This window comes from Arachis hypogaea, chromosome 17, assembly GCF_003086295.3.
Source record: "Arachis hypogaea cultivar Tifrunner chromosome 17, arahy.Tifrunner.gnm2.J5K5, whole genome shotgun sequence".
Classification (NCBI taxonomy): domain Eukaryota; kingdom Viridiplantae; phylum Streptophyta; class Magnoliopsida; order Fabales; family Fabaceae; genus Arachis; species Arachis hypogaea.
In genome coordinates this window covers 34,389,055-34,404,818 of record NC_092052.1, presented here as the reverse complement: position 1 = coordinate 34,404,818, position 15,764 = coordinate 34,389,055, and the positions used below count along the sequence as shown (strand labels likewise).

Here is a 15,764-nt window from a genome sequence, read left to right as displayed (position 1 = left end):
CAGCCGAAAATAATAATAATACAAAGAGGATGCTTGGTGACTTTACTGCACCTAATTCCAATTTACATGGAAGAAGCATCTCAATCCCAGCCATTGGAGCAAACAATTTTGAGCTTAAACCTCAACTAGTTTCTCTGATGCAACAAAACTGCAAGTTTCATGGACTTCCATCTGAAGATCCTTTTCAGTTCTTAACTGAATTCTTGCAGATCTGTGACACTGTTAAGACTAATGGAGTAGATCCTGAAGTCTACAGGCTCATACTTTTTCTTTTGCTGTGAGAGACAGAGGTAGAATATGGTTGGATTCTCAACCTAAAGATAGCCTGAACTCTTGGGATAAGCTGGTCAAGGCTTTCTTAGCCAAGTTCTTTCCTCCTCAAAAGCTGAGTAAGCTTAGAGTGGATGTTCAAACCTTCAGACAGAAAGAAGGTGAATCCCTCTATGAAGCTTGGGAAAGATACAAGGAACTGACCAAAAAGTGTCCTTCTGACATGCTTTCAGAATGGACCATCCTGGATATATTCTATGATGGTCTGTCTGAATTAGCTAAGATGTCATTGGATACTTCTGCAGGTGGATCCATTCACCTAAAGAAAACACCTGTAGAAGTTCAAGAACTCATTGACATGGTTGCTAATAACCAGTTCATGTACACTTCTGAGAGGAATCCTGTGGGTAATGGGACGCCTCAGAAGAAGGGAGTTCTTGAAATTGATACTCTGAATACCATATTGGCTCAGAATAAAATATTGACTCAGCAAGTCAATATGATTTCTCAGAGTCTGAATGGAATGCAAGCTGCATCCAACAGTACTCAAGAGGCATCTTCTGAAGAAGAAGCTTATGATCCTGAGAACCCTGCAATAGCAGAGGTGAATTACATGGGTGAACCATATGGAAACACCTATAACCCCTCATGGAGAAATCACCCAAACCTCTCATAGAAGGATCAACAAAAGCCTCAACAAGGCTTTAATAATGGTGGAAGAAACAGGTTTAACAATAGTAAACCTTTTCCATCATCCACTCAGCAACAGACAGAGAACTCTGAACAAAATACCTCTAATTTAGCAAACTTAGTCTCTGATCTATCTAAGGCCACTGTGAGTTTCATGAATGAAACAAGGTCCTCCATTAGAAATTTGGAAGCACAAGTGGGCCAGCTGAGTAAAAGAATCACTGAAATCCCTCCTAGTACTCTCCCAAGCAATACAGAAGAGAATCCAAAAGGAGAGTGCAAGGCCATTGAGTTGACCATCATGGTCGAATCCACAGGAAAGGAGAAGGACGTGAATCCCAAGGAGGAAGACCTCCTGGGACGTCCAGTGATCAATAAGGACTTTCCTTCTGAGGAAGCAAAGGAATCTGAGACTCATCTAGAGACCATAGAGATTCCATTGAACCTCCTTATGTCATTCATGAGCTCTGATGAGTATTCTTCTTCTGAAAAGAATGAAGATGTTACTGAAGAGCAAGTTGCCAAGTTCCTTGGTGCAATCATGAAGCTGAATGCCAATTTATTTGGTAAAGAAACTTGGGGAGATGAACCTCCCCTGTTCACCAATGAATTAAATGCATTGGATCAACTGAGTTTGCCACAGAAGAAACAGGATCCTGGAAAGTTCCTGATACCTTGTACCATAGGCACCATGACCTTTGAGAAGGCTCTATGTGACCTGGGGTCAGGAATAAACCTCATGCCACTCTCTGTAATGGAGAAACTGGGAATCTTTGAGGTACAAGCTGCTAAAATCTCATTAGAGATGGCAGACAATTCCAGAAAACAGGCTTATGGACAAGTAGAGGACATGATAGTAAAGGTTGAAGGCCTTTACATCCCTGCTGATTTCATAATCCTAGATACTGGGAAGGATGGGGATGAATCCATCATCCTTGGAAGACCCTTCCTAGCCACAGCAAGAGCTGTGATTGATGTTGATAGAGGTGAATTAGTCCTTCAATTGAATAAGGACTCCCTTGTGTTTACAACTCAAGGTTATCCTTCTGTAAACATGGAAAAAAGGTACAGTAAGCTTCTCCCACTGTAGAGTCAACCAGAGCCCCCACAGCCAAACTCTAAGTTTGGTGTTGGGAGGCCACAACCAAACTCTAAGTTTGGTGTTGAACTCCCATATCCAAACTCTAAGTTTGGTGTTGGGGAGTCTCAACAATGCTCTGAACATCTGTGAGGCTCCATGAGAGCCCACTATCAAGCTATTGACATTAAAGAAGCGCTTGTTGGGAGGCAACCCAATTTTTATTTAATTATATTTTTTATTAGTTATATGTCTTCATAGGTTCATGATCATGTGGAGTCACAAAAACAATCAAAAAAATTGAAGAAAAATAAAAAACAGCATAAAAAAAAATAGCACACCCTGGAGGAGGAGTTCACTGGCGTTCAAACGCCAATAAGGAGCATCTGGCTGGCGTTCAACGCCAGAACAGAGCATGGAGCTGGCGCTGAACGCCAGAAACAAGCATGAAGCTGGCGTTCAACGCCAGAAACATGCTGCATCTGGGCGCTGAATGCCCAGAACAAGCATCAGTTCGGCGTTTAAACGCCAGAATTGCATGCAAAGGCATTTTACATGCCTAATTGGTGCAGGGATGTAGATCCTTGACACCTCAAGATCTGTGGACCTCACAGGATCATTTCAGGATTTGTGAACCCCACAGGATCCCCACCTTCCCTCCTCATAATCCTAGTTTTTTCCACATCTTCTTCTTCATCTATTTTTTCTTTTTTTGCTCGAGGGCGAGCAACATTCTAAGTTTGGTGTGGTAAAAGCATAGCTTTTTTTAAAGGGAAAACAAAAGCTTCCATCAAGGATCTATAGCTCAGTGGTAGAATATTTGACTGCAAATCAAGAGATCCCTGAGATAGCTCAGGGGATACATTTTCCCCCACACAATTATTGGGAGCAACTAAGGGTGGAACATCAAGAGCACTCCATCATCCTCCATGAAATTAGAAAAGATCAAAAAGCAATGAGGAAGGAGAAACAAAGACAAGGAAGAGACATAGAAGAGCTCAAGGACATCATTGGTTTCTCAAGAAGAAAACACCACCATCACTAAGCTGGACTCATTCCTTGTTCTTAAATTTTCTGTTTTTCGTTTTCTTTATGTTAAATGCTTATCTATGTTTGTGTCTTATTACATGATCATTAGTATTTAGTAACTATGTCTTAAAGTTATGAATGTCCTATGAATCCATCACCTCTCTTAAATAAAAATGTTTTAATTCAAAAGAACAAGAAGTACATGAGTTTCGAATTTATCCTTGAACTTAGTTTAATTATTTTGATGTGGTGACAATGCTTCTTGTTTTCTGAATGAATGCTTGAACAGTGCATATGTCTTTTGAAGTTGTTGTTTATGAATGTTAAATATGTTGGCTCTTGAAAGAATGATGACAAGGAGACATGTCATTTGATAATCTGAAAAATCATAAAAATGATTCTTGAAGCAAGAAAAAGCAGCAAAGAACAAACCTTGCAGAAAAAAATAGCGAAAAAAAATAGAAAAAGAAAAAGCAAGCAGAAAAAGCCAAAGCTCTTAAAACCAAAAGGCAAGAGCAAAAAGCCAATATCCCTTAAAACCAAAAGGCAAGGGTAATAAAAAGGATCCCAAGGCTTTGAACATCAGTGGATAGGAGGGCCTAAAGGAATAAAATCCTGGCCTAAGCGGCTAAACCAAGCTGACCCTAACCATGTGCTTGTGGCGTGAAGGTGTCAAGTGAAAACTTGAGACTGAGCGGTTAAAGTCAAGGTCCAAAGTAAAAGAAGAGTGTGCTTAAGAACCCTGGACACCTCTAATTGGGGACTTTAGCAAAGCTGAGTCACAATCTGAAAAGGTTCACCCAATTATGTGTCTGTGGCATTTATGTATCCGGTGGTAATACTGGAAAACAAAGTGCTTAGGGCCACGGCCAAGACTCATAAAGTAGCTGTGTTCAAGAATCAACATACTGAACTAGGAGAATCAATAACACTATCTGAACTCTGAGTTCCTATAGATGCCAATCATTCTGAACCTCAATGGATAAAGTGAGATGCCAAAACTATTCAAGAGGCAAAAAGCTACAAGTCCCGCTCATCTGATTGGAGCTATGTTTCATTGATAGTTTGAAATTTATAGTATATTCTCTTCTTTTTATCTTATTTGATTTTTAGTTGCTTGGGGACAAGCAACAATTTAAGTTTGGTGTTGTGATGAGCGGATAATTTATACGCTTTTTGGCATTGTTTTTAGTATGTTTTTAGTAGGATCTAGTTACTTTTAGGGATGTTTTTATTAGTTTTTATGTTAAATTCACATTTCTGGACTTTACTATGAGTTTGTGTGTTTTTCTGTGATTTCAGGTATTTTCTGGCTGAAATTGAGGGACTTGAGCAAAAATCAGATTCAGAGGTTGAAGAAGGACTGCTGATGCTGTTGGATTCTGACCTCCCTGCACTCAAAGTGGATTTTCTAGAGCTACAGAACTCAAAATGGCACGCTTCTAATTGCGTTGGAAAGTAGACATCCAGGGCTTTCCAGAAATATATAATAGTTCATACTTTGGTCGAGTTTAGACGACGCAAAAGGTCGTTGAACGCCAGTTCTACGCTGCAGTCTGGAGTTAAACGCCAGAAACACGTCACAAGCCAGAGTTGAACGCCAGAAATATGTTACAAACTGGCGTTCAACTCCAAGAATGACCTCTCCACGTGTAAACTTCAAGCTCAGCCCAAGCACACACCAAGTGGGCCCCGGAAGTGGATTTATGCATCAATTACTTACTTCTGTAAACCCTAGTAACTAGTTTAGTTTAAATAGGACTTTTTACTATTGTATTTGGATCTTCGGATCATCTTGGATTGTATTTTTGATCTTGTGATCATGTTTTGGGGGCTGGCCTCTCGGCCATGCCTGAACCTTTCACTTATGTATTTTCAACGGTAGAGTTTCTACACTCCATAGATTAAGGTGTAGAGCTCTGCTGTTCCTCATGAATTAATGCAAAGTACTACTGTTTTCTATTCAATTCAACTTATTCCGATTCTAAGATATCCATTCGCACCCAAGAACATGATGAATGTGATGATTATGTGACGCTCATCATCATTCTTACTTATGAACGCGTGCCTGACAAACACTTCCGTTCTACCTGCAACCAAGCTAGAATGAGTATCTCTTAGATATCTAATACAGGGGACCGAGTCCGAGTTATTAGTATCTTCGTGGTATAAGTTAGAACCCATGGATGGCCATTCCTGAGATCCGGAAAGTCTAAACCTTTGTCTGCGGTATTCCGAGTAGGATCTGGAAAGGGATGGCTGTGACGAACTTCAAACTCGCGAGTGCTGGGCGTAGTGACAGATGCAAAAGGAGGGTGAATCCTATTCCAGCATGATCGAGAACCTCCAGATGATTAGCCATGCCGTGACAGAGCATTTGGACCATTTTCATAGAGAGGATGGGATGTAGCCATTGACAACGGTGATGCCCTTACAGAAAGCTTGCCATGGAAAGGAGTAAGACTGATTGGATGAAGACAGCGGGAAAGCAGAGAGTCAGAGGAACGAAAGCATCTCTATACGCTTATCTGAAATTCTCACCAATGATATACATAAGGATTTCTATCTTTATTTTATATTTATTTATTATTATTCGAAAACTCCATAACCATTTGATATCCGCCTGACTGAGATTTACAAGGTGACCATAGCTTGCTTCATACCAACAATCTCCGTGGGATCGACCCTTACTCACGTAAGGTTTTATTACTTGGACGACCCAGTGCACTTGCTGGTTAGTTGTGCGAAGTTGTGAAGTTATGTCTGGACCATGGTATTGTGCACCAGTTCTTGGAGCCATTGCCAGGGAGAGAACGAACAACAAATTTTACAACCTCTGAGTAACAATTTCGCATACCAAAAGCATTAAATTATAAATATACCAAAAAGGTTGAACCAAAGTTGATGTTATGACTGCAAAAATGGAATGGCCTAATAAGCATTATAGTTACTGCATCCAATGTGCATAAATTGAAGAAATGATTAATATTGACCAACCAAAATATGAAAAGACATATATAGGGCTTGTTTGGGTGAGCTTCTAAGAAAAGATTTTTTTCGAGATATCTTTTTTTAAAAGATCTTATGGAAAAGTAAAAGTAATTTTATGTTTGGATATCTCATGCAAAAAGATCTTTTTATCTATCACTTATGTTTGGGTATAACAATATAGAAGTACTTTTTTGTTTATTTATTACATGAAAAACATATTTTTTTAAAGAAAAAAGATCTTTTAAAAAAGATGTAAATTGAAACTTCTCAAAAAAGATGTTTTTTTTTTTATTTTTCTAGCACTTTTACTTTTACTATTAGAAATTTGCCAAACACGCTAAAAAATAAAAAAGATCTTTTTTCATTGAAAAAAATTTTTTTTATCAAAATAATGGCACCCAAACAAGCACATACTCTTATTAAAGTAGAATCTAACACACACTTACGATGAGTTTTAAATTCTCTACTTAAAAATCGCTTAAAACAAAGAGACTCGTACAATTAAATCTCAACTTTATCTTCCATAGTCAAAACACAATAAGTGGCAATAACAGCTTCCCTACTTGTATGTAAGAACCGACTCTTTGACCCCATAAAATTAGTTCTGTGCTTGATATAAGAGAAGTTTGGAAGTTGTTTGAAGTTCACAGCTATAATCTAATCTCACTTGCCCTCATTTGGTTTAGGAATTTTCTTGTACTCATAATCGTCAATGTTCACCTTTTGTTGCAAGGCCTACACAACAAAATAAATAAAAGTGAACTTTTGGATAGTCATTATTACCTGAAATTTCTAATGAAGACAACAACAACAACAACACTATATCCCACTAAGTGAGGTCAGCTACATAGATCAGACAATACTATTGCACCTTATTATGTATCATGTCTATAATAAAAATGTTTACCCTGAAATTTCTAATGGAAGGGAAGAAATTTTCTTAGGTCCTGAAACTAGATTATCTCTCAAAGTACTATATTCAATAGTCAAAATGTACACCAAAGCGTTATCTATATTGGTGAATTCTTCACGCCAGCCCCATATTATTCAACACATGTTTAAGTTTAATATTAAATACAGTGCTTATTATAAGCATGTCCTAGCTAAGAATAACTACTCCTTTTCAAAAATAATACTACTTTGACTTTCTTGGTTTATTGATGAAATTCATGCAAGTAGATACAATGTGTTGAGATATATCAATTTTTCATGTATTTAGGGGGGAAAACACACCTTGAGCTCATCCTCCAATGAGATGGTTTTTGGATTGTATGCATCTACTGGTCCAAGTCTAGACAATGCTTTTCTTGCTTCAGTTATTTCCCATTCCTGATCATCCTTCACCTTTGCAATATCCTTGCTGCGAGCATAAGAGAACAAATAAAGAAGGAACATCTAAGTAGATAACATAACTAACTAAAATCTAGGGCATTATCTTGTTTTCTTAGTTGTATTTAGGAACAAGTGACATCACTAGAAGACCACCAAAATATGTTTTTGTATATGCACACCAATCTTGAAAACATGGTTAAGAAATTAAGAATGTGAACAGTATTCTCCATGCATTGGATTCTATTGAATAATGTTGATCCAATATTATAAAATAACACAAATCTTTAAACATTGAAAGTCTTCAATAAGTGAGATAATAGATTCAGAATGAGAGCTTCAAAAATCAGAATAAGCATGAGTTTTTTGTGCCTTCCAACATGAGCCTAATTGATAATGCAATATTCACATGTTTCCCATTGTGTAACCATATATAGCTTTGGTTTTATAGACCCAACACCTTCACATCTTCACATAACAGAAGAATATAGATTTTCACAATTCACAACTAAAAAGATTTGAATTTTAGAGAGATCAACATACCTGCCTTGCAAGAGATGACCAAGGCCAAGAGCACCAAGAATAGTAAGAGATATCATTGGAAGGCCATATCTCAGAAAGGGGCTTTTCCTGCCCCATCTCTTGAAGGAACTAAAAGAACCTGAATTCTTAGCTGTCACACTTTGCTTCTCCTTTTCTTTGTTTGCTTTTGCTGTGTGAATTGTACTCATTGATATCCAAACAACTCAACACCACACTGAGAATTTTCTGTATCACAAATATTCAGTAGGGATAGCTGGACTAGTGGCACTAAATGCCACGACTCAGCATTTAGTGCCAAAAACTTTGTAATTCGTGCCTGGTTTTTGGATAGCTGGCACTAAACGTTCTCTCATCGGCATTTAGCGTACAAGGTTTGCTGGATGAGTGGCACTAAATGCCAGGCGTTTAGCGCCAATAGCGTGGAAAAGCGGGGACCATAAGTGCAACAAAACAACAAGGCTTTTGGAGATTTGGTTTTTATAAATCAAATAACTATTAGAAAAGATTTTTTAGGTTTTTATTTAAGTTTTAAATCAATTTTAATGAGGACTATAAGTAGGATTGAGATCCGCCCACATAGGGACTTCTCTTTTCCTAATTTTCATTCTGCACTTTTAGACTTTTTTTTCTCTGCTAGAGTTTTCCACACTATGAGCAACTAAACCTCCATTGTTAAGATTAGGAGCTCTATTTATGTTGATGGATTAATAATTATATGTTCTCCTACTCTTGATTAATGCATTGTTTACTGTTTAAGAATTGGTTTCGTTCTTCATCCTAAGGATTGGTGATTACTGGATAATAACTCTAATCTAACTTGAGTTCCATTTGAGCCTTGGAAAAGTTATATCATTAGAATATAGCTTGAAACCAATTTCTTATAACTCCTTAATTGTCTGGGTTAGTATAGTACGTGACATATAACTACATTAATTTTGGGTTCTTATGGTTTATGTGGCTTGTAAATCAGAAATTGAACTTAACCGTCTGATACAAATGAGTGATCAAGGAATTGACGGTCGGTTGGATTAGAAAGGATTTGATTGCCTAGAAATATGAATTTAATCACTTGGGGTTTACCATAAACGAAATCATTGCATGATCAAGCTAGTTGACATTGAATATTAATCCGGATATTTAAACATCTCCAAAGCCTTAACTCTTTCTCAGACCGTTTTCTCCACCGTTCATTGTCTGCTTTCTTAATTTATTACTTTTATGCTATTTGACAATCAAAATTTTCATTTCAATTTGTCTAACTAGAATAGCTAATCAATCATTGCTTGATTAGTCCGTTAATTCTCGTGGGATCAATACTCACTCACCGTGAGTTATTACTTGGTACGACTTGGTGCACTTGCCGGTAAGTTGTGAATGGTAAATTCTGCACCAACCGATCAATGCTCTCAAATTCAAGGAGACTACACTCTTGCGATGGTCAATACTAACAACAACCGTTTCACCTACCACCCTAAAAATCAAGGTTCTTATTCTTATGGGAATAACTACAATCAAGGGTGGCGAGATAACTATAATCAAAGGTGGAACCAAGGGCCATCCAATTTCCCCTCTCAATACTAACAAGGCTACTAATCTTCTTATCAACTACCTTTCAACAACCATTCTTATCAAAACAACCAAGCCTACCACAATCTAACATTCCAACACCAAAACCAATCTCACAACCAAAAATACCAACCAGCTCCCACCAACCAATCTTCTTCTTCTTCAAGTCAAACCCTCTATTGAAGATACTCTTTGTCCCTTCCTCCAAGAAAAAAGGAACTTCGTTCTATGGTAGAAAAACAAGAGAAAACAATAGAATCCTCTGTGACCAAATGGCTTTCATAGCCGATGTTCTATCTAGAATGTCTTTACCCCCTTCCAACAACAACACAAACACCTCCCAACCATCTAGTTCCAATAGCCTTCCCTCTCAACCTCTCCCTAACCTAAAGGATGGCCTCAATGCTATCACCTTAAGGTCTGGTATCATGTTAGAGGAAGTTTCTCTTAAGACCATGGAGGATGTTCACACAGAGGAAGTAATTATGGAGGTAGAAGACATAAATGAGGAGGAAGTGCCAAGGCAAGAAGAGAAAGATCTGAAGCCTAAAGAGCCCAAGCGGAAGATTTTGATGAACGAGTCCATTTTCATCCCTTTCCCTACTATGGTCAAGAAGGCCAAAAAGGCTCCGGAGTTTGATCTTAACATGGTGCAAATCTTCAAAAAGGTGGAGGTAATAATTCTCCTTTTTGATGCCATTCAACAAGTTCCTAAGTATGCTAAGTTCTTGAAAGACTTGTGTACACACAAAGAAATGATAGGTAATCTTGAGACTCTTTCTTTGGATAGTTCTATATCTTCTTTGATCAATTCTATCCCGAAGAAGTATAGTGATTCGGGACTGTGTTTGGTTTCTTGCTGGATTGTTGGTGTTGCATTCTATGACTGTATGGGTGATTTAGGTGCGTGTGTAAGTATTATGTCCCTCTTAGTGTTTGCACGGTTGAAGTTGTCTCCATTGAAGAGGTTGCCTGCAAGGTTTGTTTTGGCTAACAAGAGTGTTATTATCGTGGCTGGGATAGCAAAAGATGTGCTTGTGCATATTAAAGATCTGGTATTCCCTGTTGATTTCTACATTCTTGAGATACCTCCAACGGATTATGGAAAGCCTTCATCCATTTTACTTGGTAGACCCTTTTTTAAGACCTCCGAATTCAAACTAGATGCCTTCACTGGCACTTATTCATTCAAGGTGGGTGACAAGACCATTAAGTTCAATTTGGATGGAGTGATGAGGCATCCACTGCAGGAGCACTCCAACCTTCGGTGCGATATCATCGATGAAGTAGTAGCGAAAGTGTAAGAGGAGACTCATGGAAAAATGGGTGTTGATAAGATTCAAAGTATGGGGAAGCATGAGGAGATTATTAAGAATGACTCACCATCCTCCCATAATTATGAAGACAAAGAACCACAATATGAGTTGAGTGATGAGTTGAAGCCTTTGCCACCTCATCTTAAATATGCTTTCCTTGAGGAAAACAACAAGTTTCCATTCATCATTGTGAGTGAGCTTTCTACACAAGAGGAGAAGAAGCTCTTTGAAGTTTCAAGAAAACATCGGAGTTCCATTGGTTGGAGCTTAGCGGATATTCTGGAGATTAGCCCACGGACTTCTACGCATATCATCTTTCTTGAAGACGGAGCTCGGCCAGTGAGGCAACCATAAAGAAGGCTTAATCCGACGATTCTTGATGCGGTGAAAAAAGAGGTTACTAGACTTCTAGATGCGGATATCATCTACTCAATCTCTGACAGCAAGTGGGTTAGTCCAGTTCAGATAGTTCCTAAGAAATCTGGGACCACAATAGAGACGAAGGAAGATGGTGAAGTTGTCACAACAAGGGTTCAAAACTCTTGGCGAGTTTGCATTGATTATAGAAGACTAAACGCCACAACTAGGAAGGACCACTACCTTCTCCCATTCATTGACCAGATGTTAGACAGGTTGTCTGGTAAAACCCACTATTGCTTCCTTGATGGCTGTACTGGTTACTTCCAAATACATATTGCCCCTAAGGATCAGGAAAATACTACTTTCACTTGCCCCTTTGGAACCTTTGCTTATAAAGGGATGCCATTTGGCTTGTGCAATGCACTATCTACGTTCCAAAGGTGCATGACAAGATCTTTGCCAATCTTATGGAAAATTGTTTGGAAATCTTTATGGATGATTTCAGCGTATATAGTGATTCTTTTGATAGTTGTTTGAATAACTTGGCTAAGGTCTCAGAAAAATGTGTCAATGCTCATCTTGTAATAAATTTTGAGAAATGTCATTTTATGGTTAGTCAAGGTATGGTGTTTGGACATGTTGTTTCTACTAGTGAAATTTCTATTGACCCAGCCAAGGTTGATGTTATTTCTAGTTTGCCTTACCCCTCTTCTGTGAGGGAGGTCCATTCTTTTTTGGGACATGCAGGCTTCTACAGATGTTTTATCAAAGACTTTAGTAAAATAGCCTTGCCTCTGTCCAACCTGTTTCAAAAGGATGTTGATTTTGAATTTGGAGATGCTTGCAAAGAGGCATTTGAGAAGCTGAATCACCACAGCACTAATTGTGAGAGGCCCTAATTGGACCCAACTATTTGAAATCATGTGTGAAGTCTCCAATCATGCTGTGGGTGCTGCACTTTCAAAGTGCGAGGGTAAGCTTCCCTGTACCATTGTGGTGCGCAAAATATGAACTCACACAACTTCACCGACAAATGCACCAGGTCGTCCAAGTAATACCTAAAGTGAGTGAGGATCGATTCCACGAAATTGTTGAATTGAGCAACCAATAGTTGTCTTGCAGGACTTAGTCAGGCAAACAGAAAAGAGGGTTATTGTTGAGAACACATAAAACAAGATAGTAAGGAAAGCAGTAAAGAATTGGTATAGAAACAATAATGAGAAAAACAATTAAGGCCTCGGAGATATTTATCTTTCCGGATTAACACTTCTTACTAAATATTTTAACAATGAATAATTCATTCCATGGCAAACTATAAGTGATTAAAGCCTAATGTCTTAGCGAGTTAATCTTCCAAAATCTTACTAAAACACCACAGACAAGGTCAATTCTTTCAGATCAGAGTGTGAAGTTCAGAAATCTAGTTTAGCGCAACAGAAACCTTAATTACCCAAAATTGACAGGATTAAATGTCACGTATCCCATTCTGCCGTAAGTAACCCTCAGTTTAGGAGGAGTGTTTTCAAGCTATAGCCCAAGCCAGATAGCTCTGTCGACAATCACAAGTGCTCATGTAGAATAAGGGGTCATACTGTTGTTCCACCCCAGATTCCTAGGATTAAGAATGAAAACAACACATTAGAATTGAATCAAACATTAATTAAAATAGAAGAGTAATAAGATTAATCCATAGAAATAAGCAGAGCTCCTAACCTTAACCAGGAGGTTTAGTTACTCATACTTTATAGAAAAAATAAAGTAAAGAAGATCTGCCTGGATCTGATTGTTCTTAAACCTAAGTGATCTCCTCTTTAAATACTAAAAGCTAAACCTAAAAGATGTTAATTTAAATTTAAAAGTTACAATGATAAGATAAAAGCTAAGGAGTGCTAAAATCCACTTTGGGGCCCACTTTGGTGATTGCTTCGGTTCTGCCTGGCATTCAGCACCAATCTGGGCGTTGAACACCCATAGGGGGCAAAGTGTGCTGATCCTTGCTCCCTGGCTGGCGTTGAATGCCAGTTTTGGGCGTTCAACGCTGGGCTTGCTCCTCTTTAGGCGTTAAATTCCAGATTTGGACTTTTAGTGCCAGATTTGGCAGGAAAATAAGTATAGACTATCATATATCGTTGGAAAGCTCTGGAAGTTATCTTTCTAACACTATTGAGGCCGCATCAAGTGAACCTCTGTAGCTCAAGTTATGCTCGTTGGAATACAAGGATGTCAAGATTGACAGTATCTGCTATCCTTTCTTCGTCTCTGCATAAGTAGCATTCAAAGATAAATTTTACACTAAAACATAGTAAAACTTAATAAAATTTAACTAAAAACAACTAGAAAATGATAAGAAAAAGGGTATAAGATGCTCACACATCATATTTCCTATGCTTTAAAAACATTTGAGGCGGCGCAATCCAATTACACTATTACCAAAAAAGAGCTCTTAGCAGTTGTTTTCGCATTGGACAAGTTTAGACCATACTTGCCAGGCTCTAAGATAGTAGTGTACTCGGATCATGTGGCCCTTAAGTATTTGCTAATAAAGAATGAATCAAATCCTAGACTCATTTGTTGGATCTTGCTCTTGCAAGAATTTGACGTTGAGATTAGGGATATGAATGGATCCCGAAACTAGGTTACGGATTATTTGATCCGCCTTGAGCACATTAAATAGGATCCATTTTCTATAGACGATTCATTTCCGTTAGATAGCTTGCAAGCAATCTCTAGTAGCACCCGTTGATTTGCTCCCATGGCTAATTACTTGGTCGCCCTGATCTTTTCTCCCAATTTTTTCAAACACCAAAGAGATAAATTAAGGAGTGATTTCATATATTATATTTGGGATGACCCTCATTTATAGAGACGTGGGGCAGACCAAGTAATCTACAGGTGTGTTTCAAAAGCAGAATTTCAGTCCATACTTAAGTTTTCACTCATACGTGGAGGTCATTTTGGCCATCAAAGAACTACTAAGAAAGTATTAGATTGTGGATTCTGGTGGCCAACGTTGTTTAGAGATGTAAACCAATATTGCCTTGTTTGTCACCAATGTCAAAAATCTGGAAATACCTCTCGAAAGGATCAGATGCCTCAGTAACCCGTGCTTTTCTATGAAATCTTTGATGTATGGGGTATTAACTTTATGGGGCCCTTTCCTAGTTTAAATGGGTTTCTTTACATTCTTTTAGCTGTTGACTATGTGTCAAAGTGGGTGAAAGTGATTCCAACACAGATTGACGACGCTAACACGGTTGTTTCTTTCATAAGAAACAATATTGTTTACCAGTATGGGTCACGACGAGAAATTGTGAGTGACTAAGGAACTCATTTTTGCAACAGAAAAGTGGAGGCATTGCTGAAAAGATATGGTGTGATGTACAAAGTTGCTACTGCCTACCACCCTCAGACCAATGATCAAGCTGAAGTATCCAACTGGGAGATCAAAAGAATTTTAGAGAAAGTGGTGAACCCACAGCAAAAGGATTTGAGTTCTCGGTTGAGTGATGCTTTATGGGCTTACCGGATGGAATACAAGACCCCGATAGGAATGAGTCCCTTTCGGATCGTCTATGGTAAAGCATGTCACCTTCTGGTTGAGGTAGGGCATAAGGCATATTGGGCAGTCAAGCAGTGCAATATAGACCTTACACAGGTAGGTATTGCAAGAAAGCTTCAACATGGATATAAATCAAAGAAGGAGCTAGAGGTGTATCTTCTCATGGATGCACCTCGGAAAAGTTCATAAATTCATGCAAAGTCCAACTTAAGGACTTTGAAGAAAAGTGCTAGGTAGGAGACAACCCACCATGGTAATACCTTCTAATCTTTCTTGTTTTTCTTTTTGAGCATCTTTCCATTTGAATTTTGAGTTTTCTTTTTTTTTTTAGTGAGTTTGATAATGAGTTTGAGTGTCTAGAGTTTGAGAGTTAGTTGTAGGGTGTAAATAGTGGAGTTTTATCGAAGTCCTATAGAGTTTAGAGTTTTCACCTCTCGCGTACACAGCCATACTCTCGCGTACGCACCACTCCATTTTGCCATTCCTACGTACGCGGCAACCATCCGCGTATGCGGCACCATCTACCAGTGGCATTCGGCCGCATCGCGTGCATATTCTCGCGTATGCACCCCAATATATTTTGGCAAAGTTGCGTACGCAACCATGTTTTGCGTACGCGACATAAGGGAACACTAGCCATAGGTCGTGTCGCGTGTCTTGACTCGCGTACGCAACCCCTTAATTTTTGGCATTCTCGCGTGCACATGTGCTCGCCGCATATGCGCGTTATATCCAGTGCATCCTATCCGCATACGCGGGAATTCAAAGACCTCTTTACCTTTGTGCGAACCCTAACCCTCTCTTTAGAAAAACAAAAACAAAAGAGCTCCTCTTTCCTTTCTTTCCCTCTTCTCTCTTCCATCCCTTCTTTCACAGCACCACCAAATTCACCATCACCATCCACCTTACTTCCGGTGTTCACCATCATCGCTTCTTCCCTTTGCCCTTTGCATCCCAAACCCACCACGACCTTCCTTCTCTCTCACCACGACCATTCTTCTCCCTTTTCCATTTTTCCTCCAACCTTTATAGC

General features: G+C 38.7%; 2 protein-coding genes and 1 non-coding gene across 3 annotated transcripts; 1 reads left to right on the top strand and 2 right to left on the bottom strand.

The window, feature by feature from the left end:
• Positions 1–391: 391 nt before the first annotated feature.
• LOC112768644 (small nucleolar RNA R71) lies at positions 392–499 on the bottom strand. Its single transcript, XR_003186048.1, has one exon. It is a non-coding gene; the product is annotated as a small nucleolar RNA R71 (small nucleolar RNA).
• Positions 500–6,605: 6,106 nt separating this feature from the next.
• Positions 6,606–8,118, bottom strand: LOC112763138 (uncharacterized). Its single transcript, XM_025808885.2, has 3 exons — positions 7,931–8,118; positions 7,292–7,418; positions 6,606–6,793 (listed from the first exon to the last, which is right to left on the bottom strand). Exons 1-3 carry the CDS (start codon positions 8,116–8,118, stop codon positions 6,722–6,724), a joined length of 387 nt encoding a protein of 128 aa, XP_025664670.1. The 3' UTR covers positions 6,606–6,721.
• A 1,650-nt stretch (positions 8,119–9,768) lies between these two features.
• LOC112763137 (uncharacterized) lies at positions 9,769–10,800 on the top strand. Its single transcript, XM_025808884.1, has one exon. It carries the CDS (start codon positions 9,769–9,771, stop codon positions 10,798–10,800), a length of 1,032 nt encoding a protein of 343 aa, XP_025664669.1.
• The last annotated feature ends 4,964 nt before the right edge of the window (positions 10,801–15,764 follow it).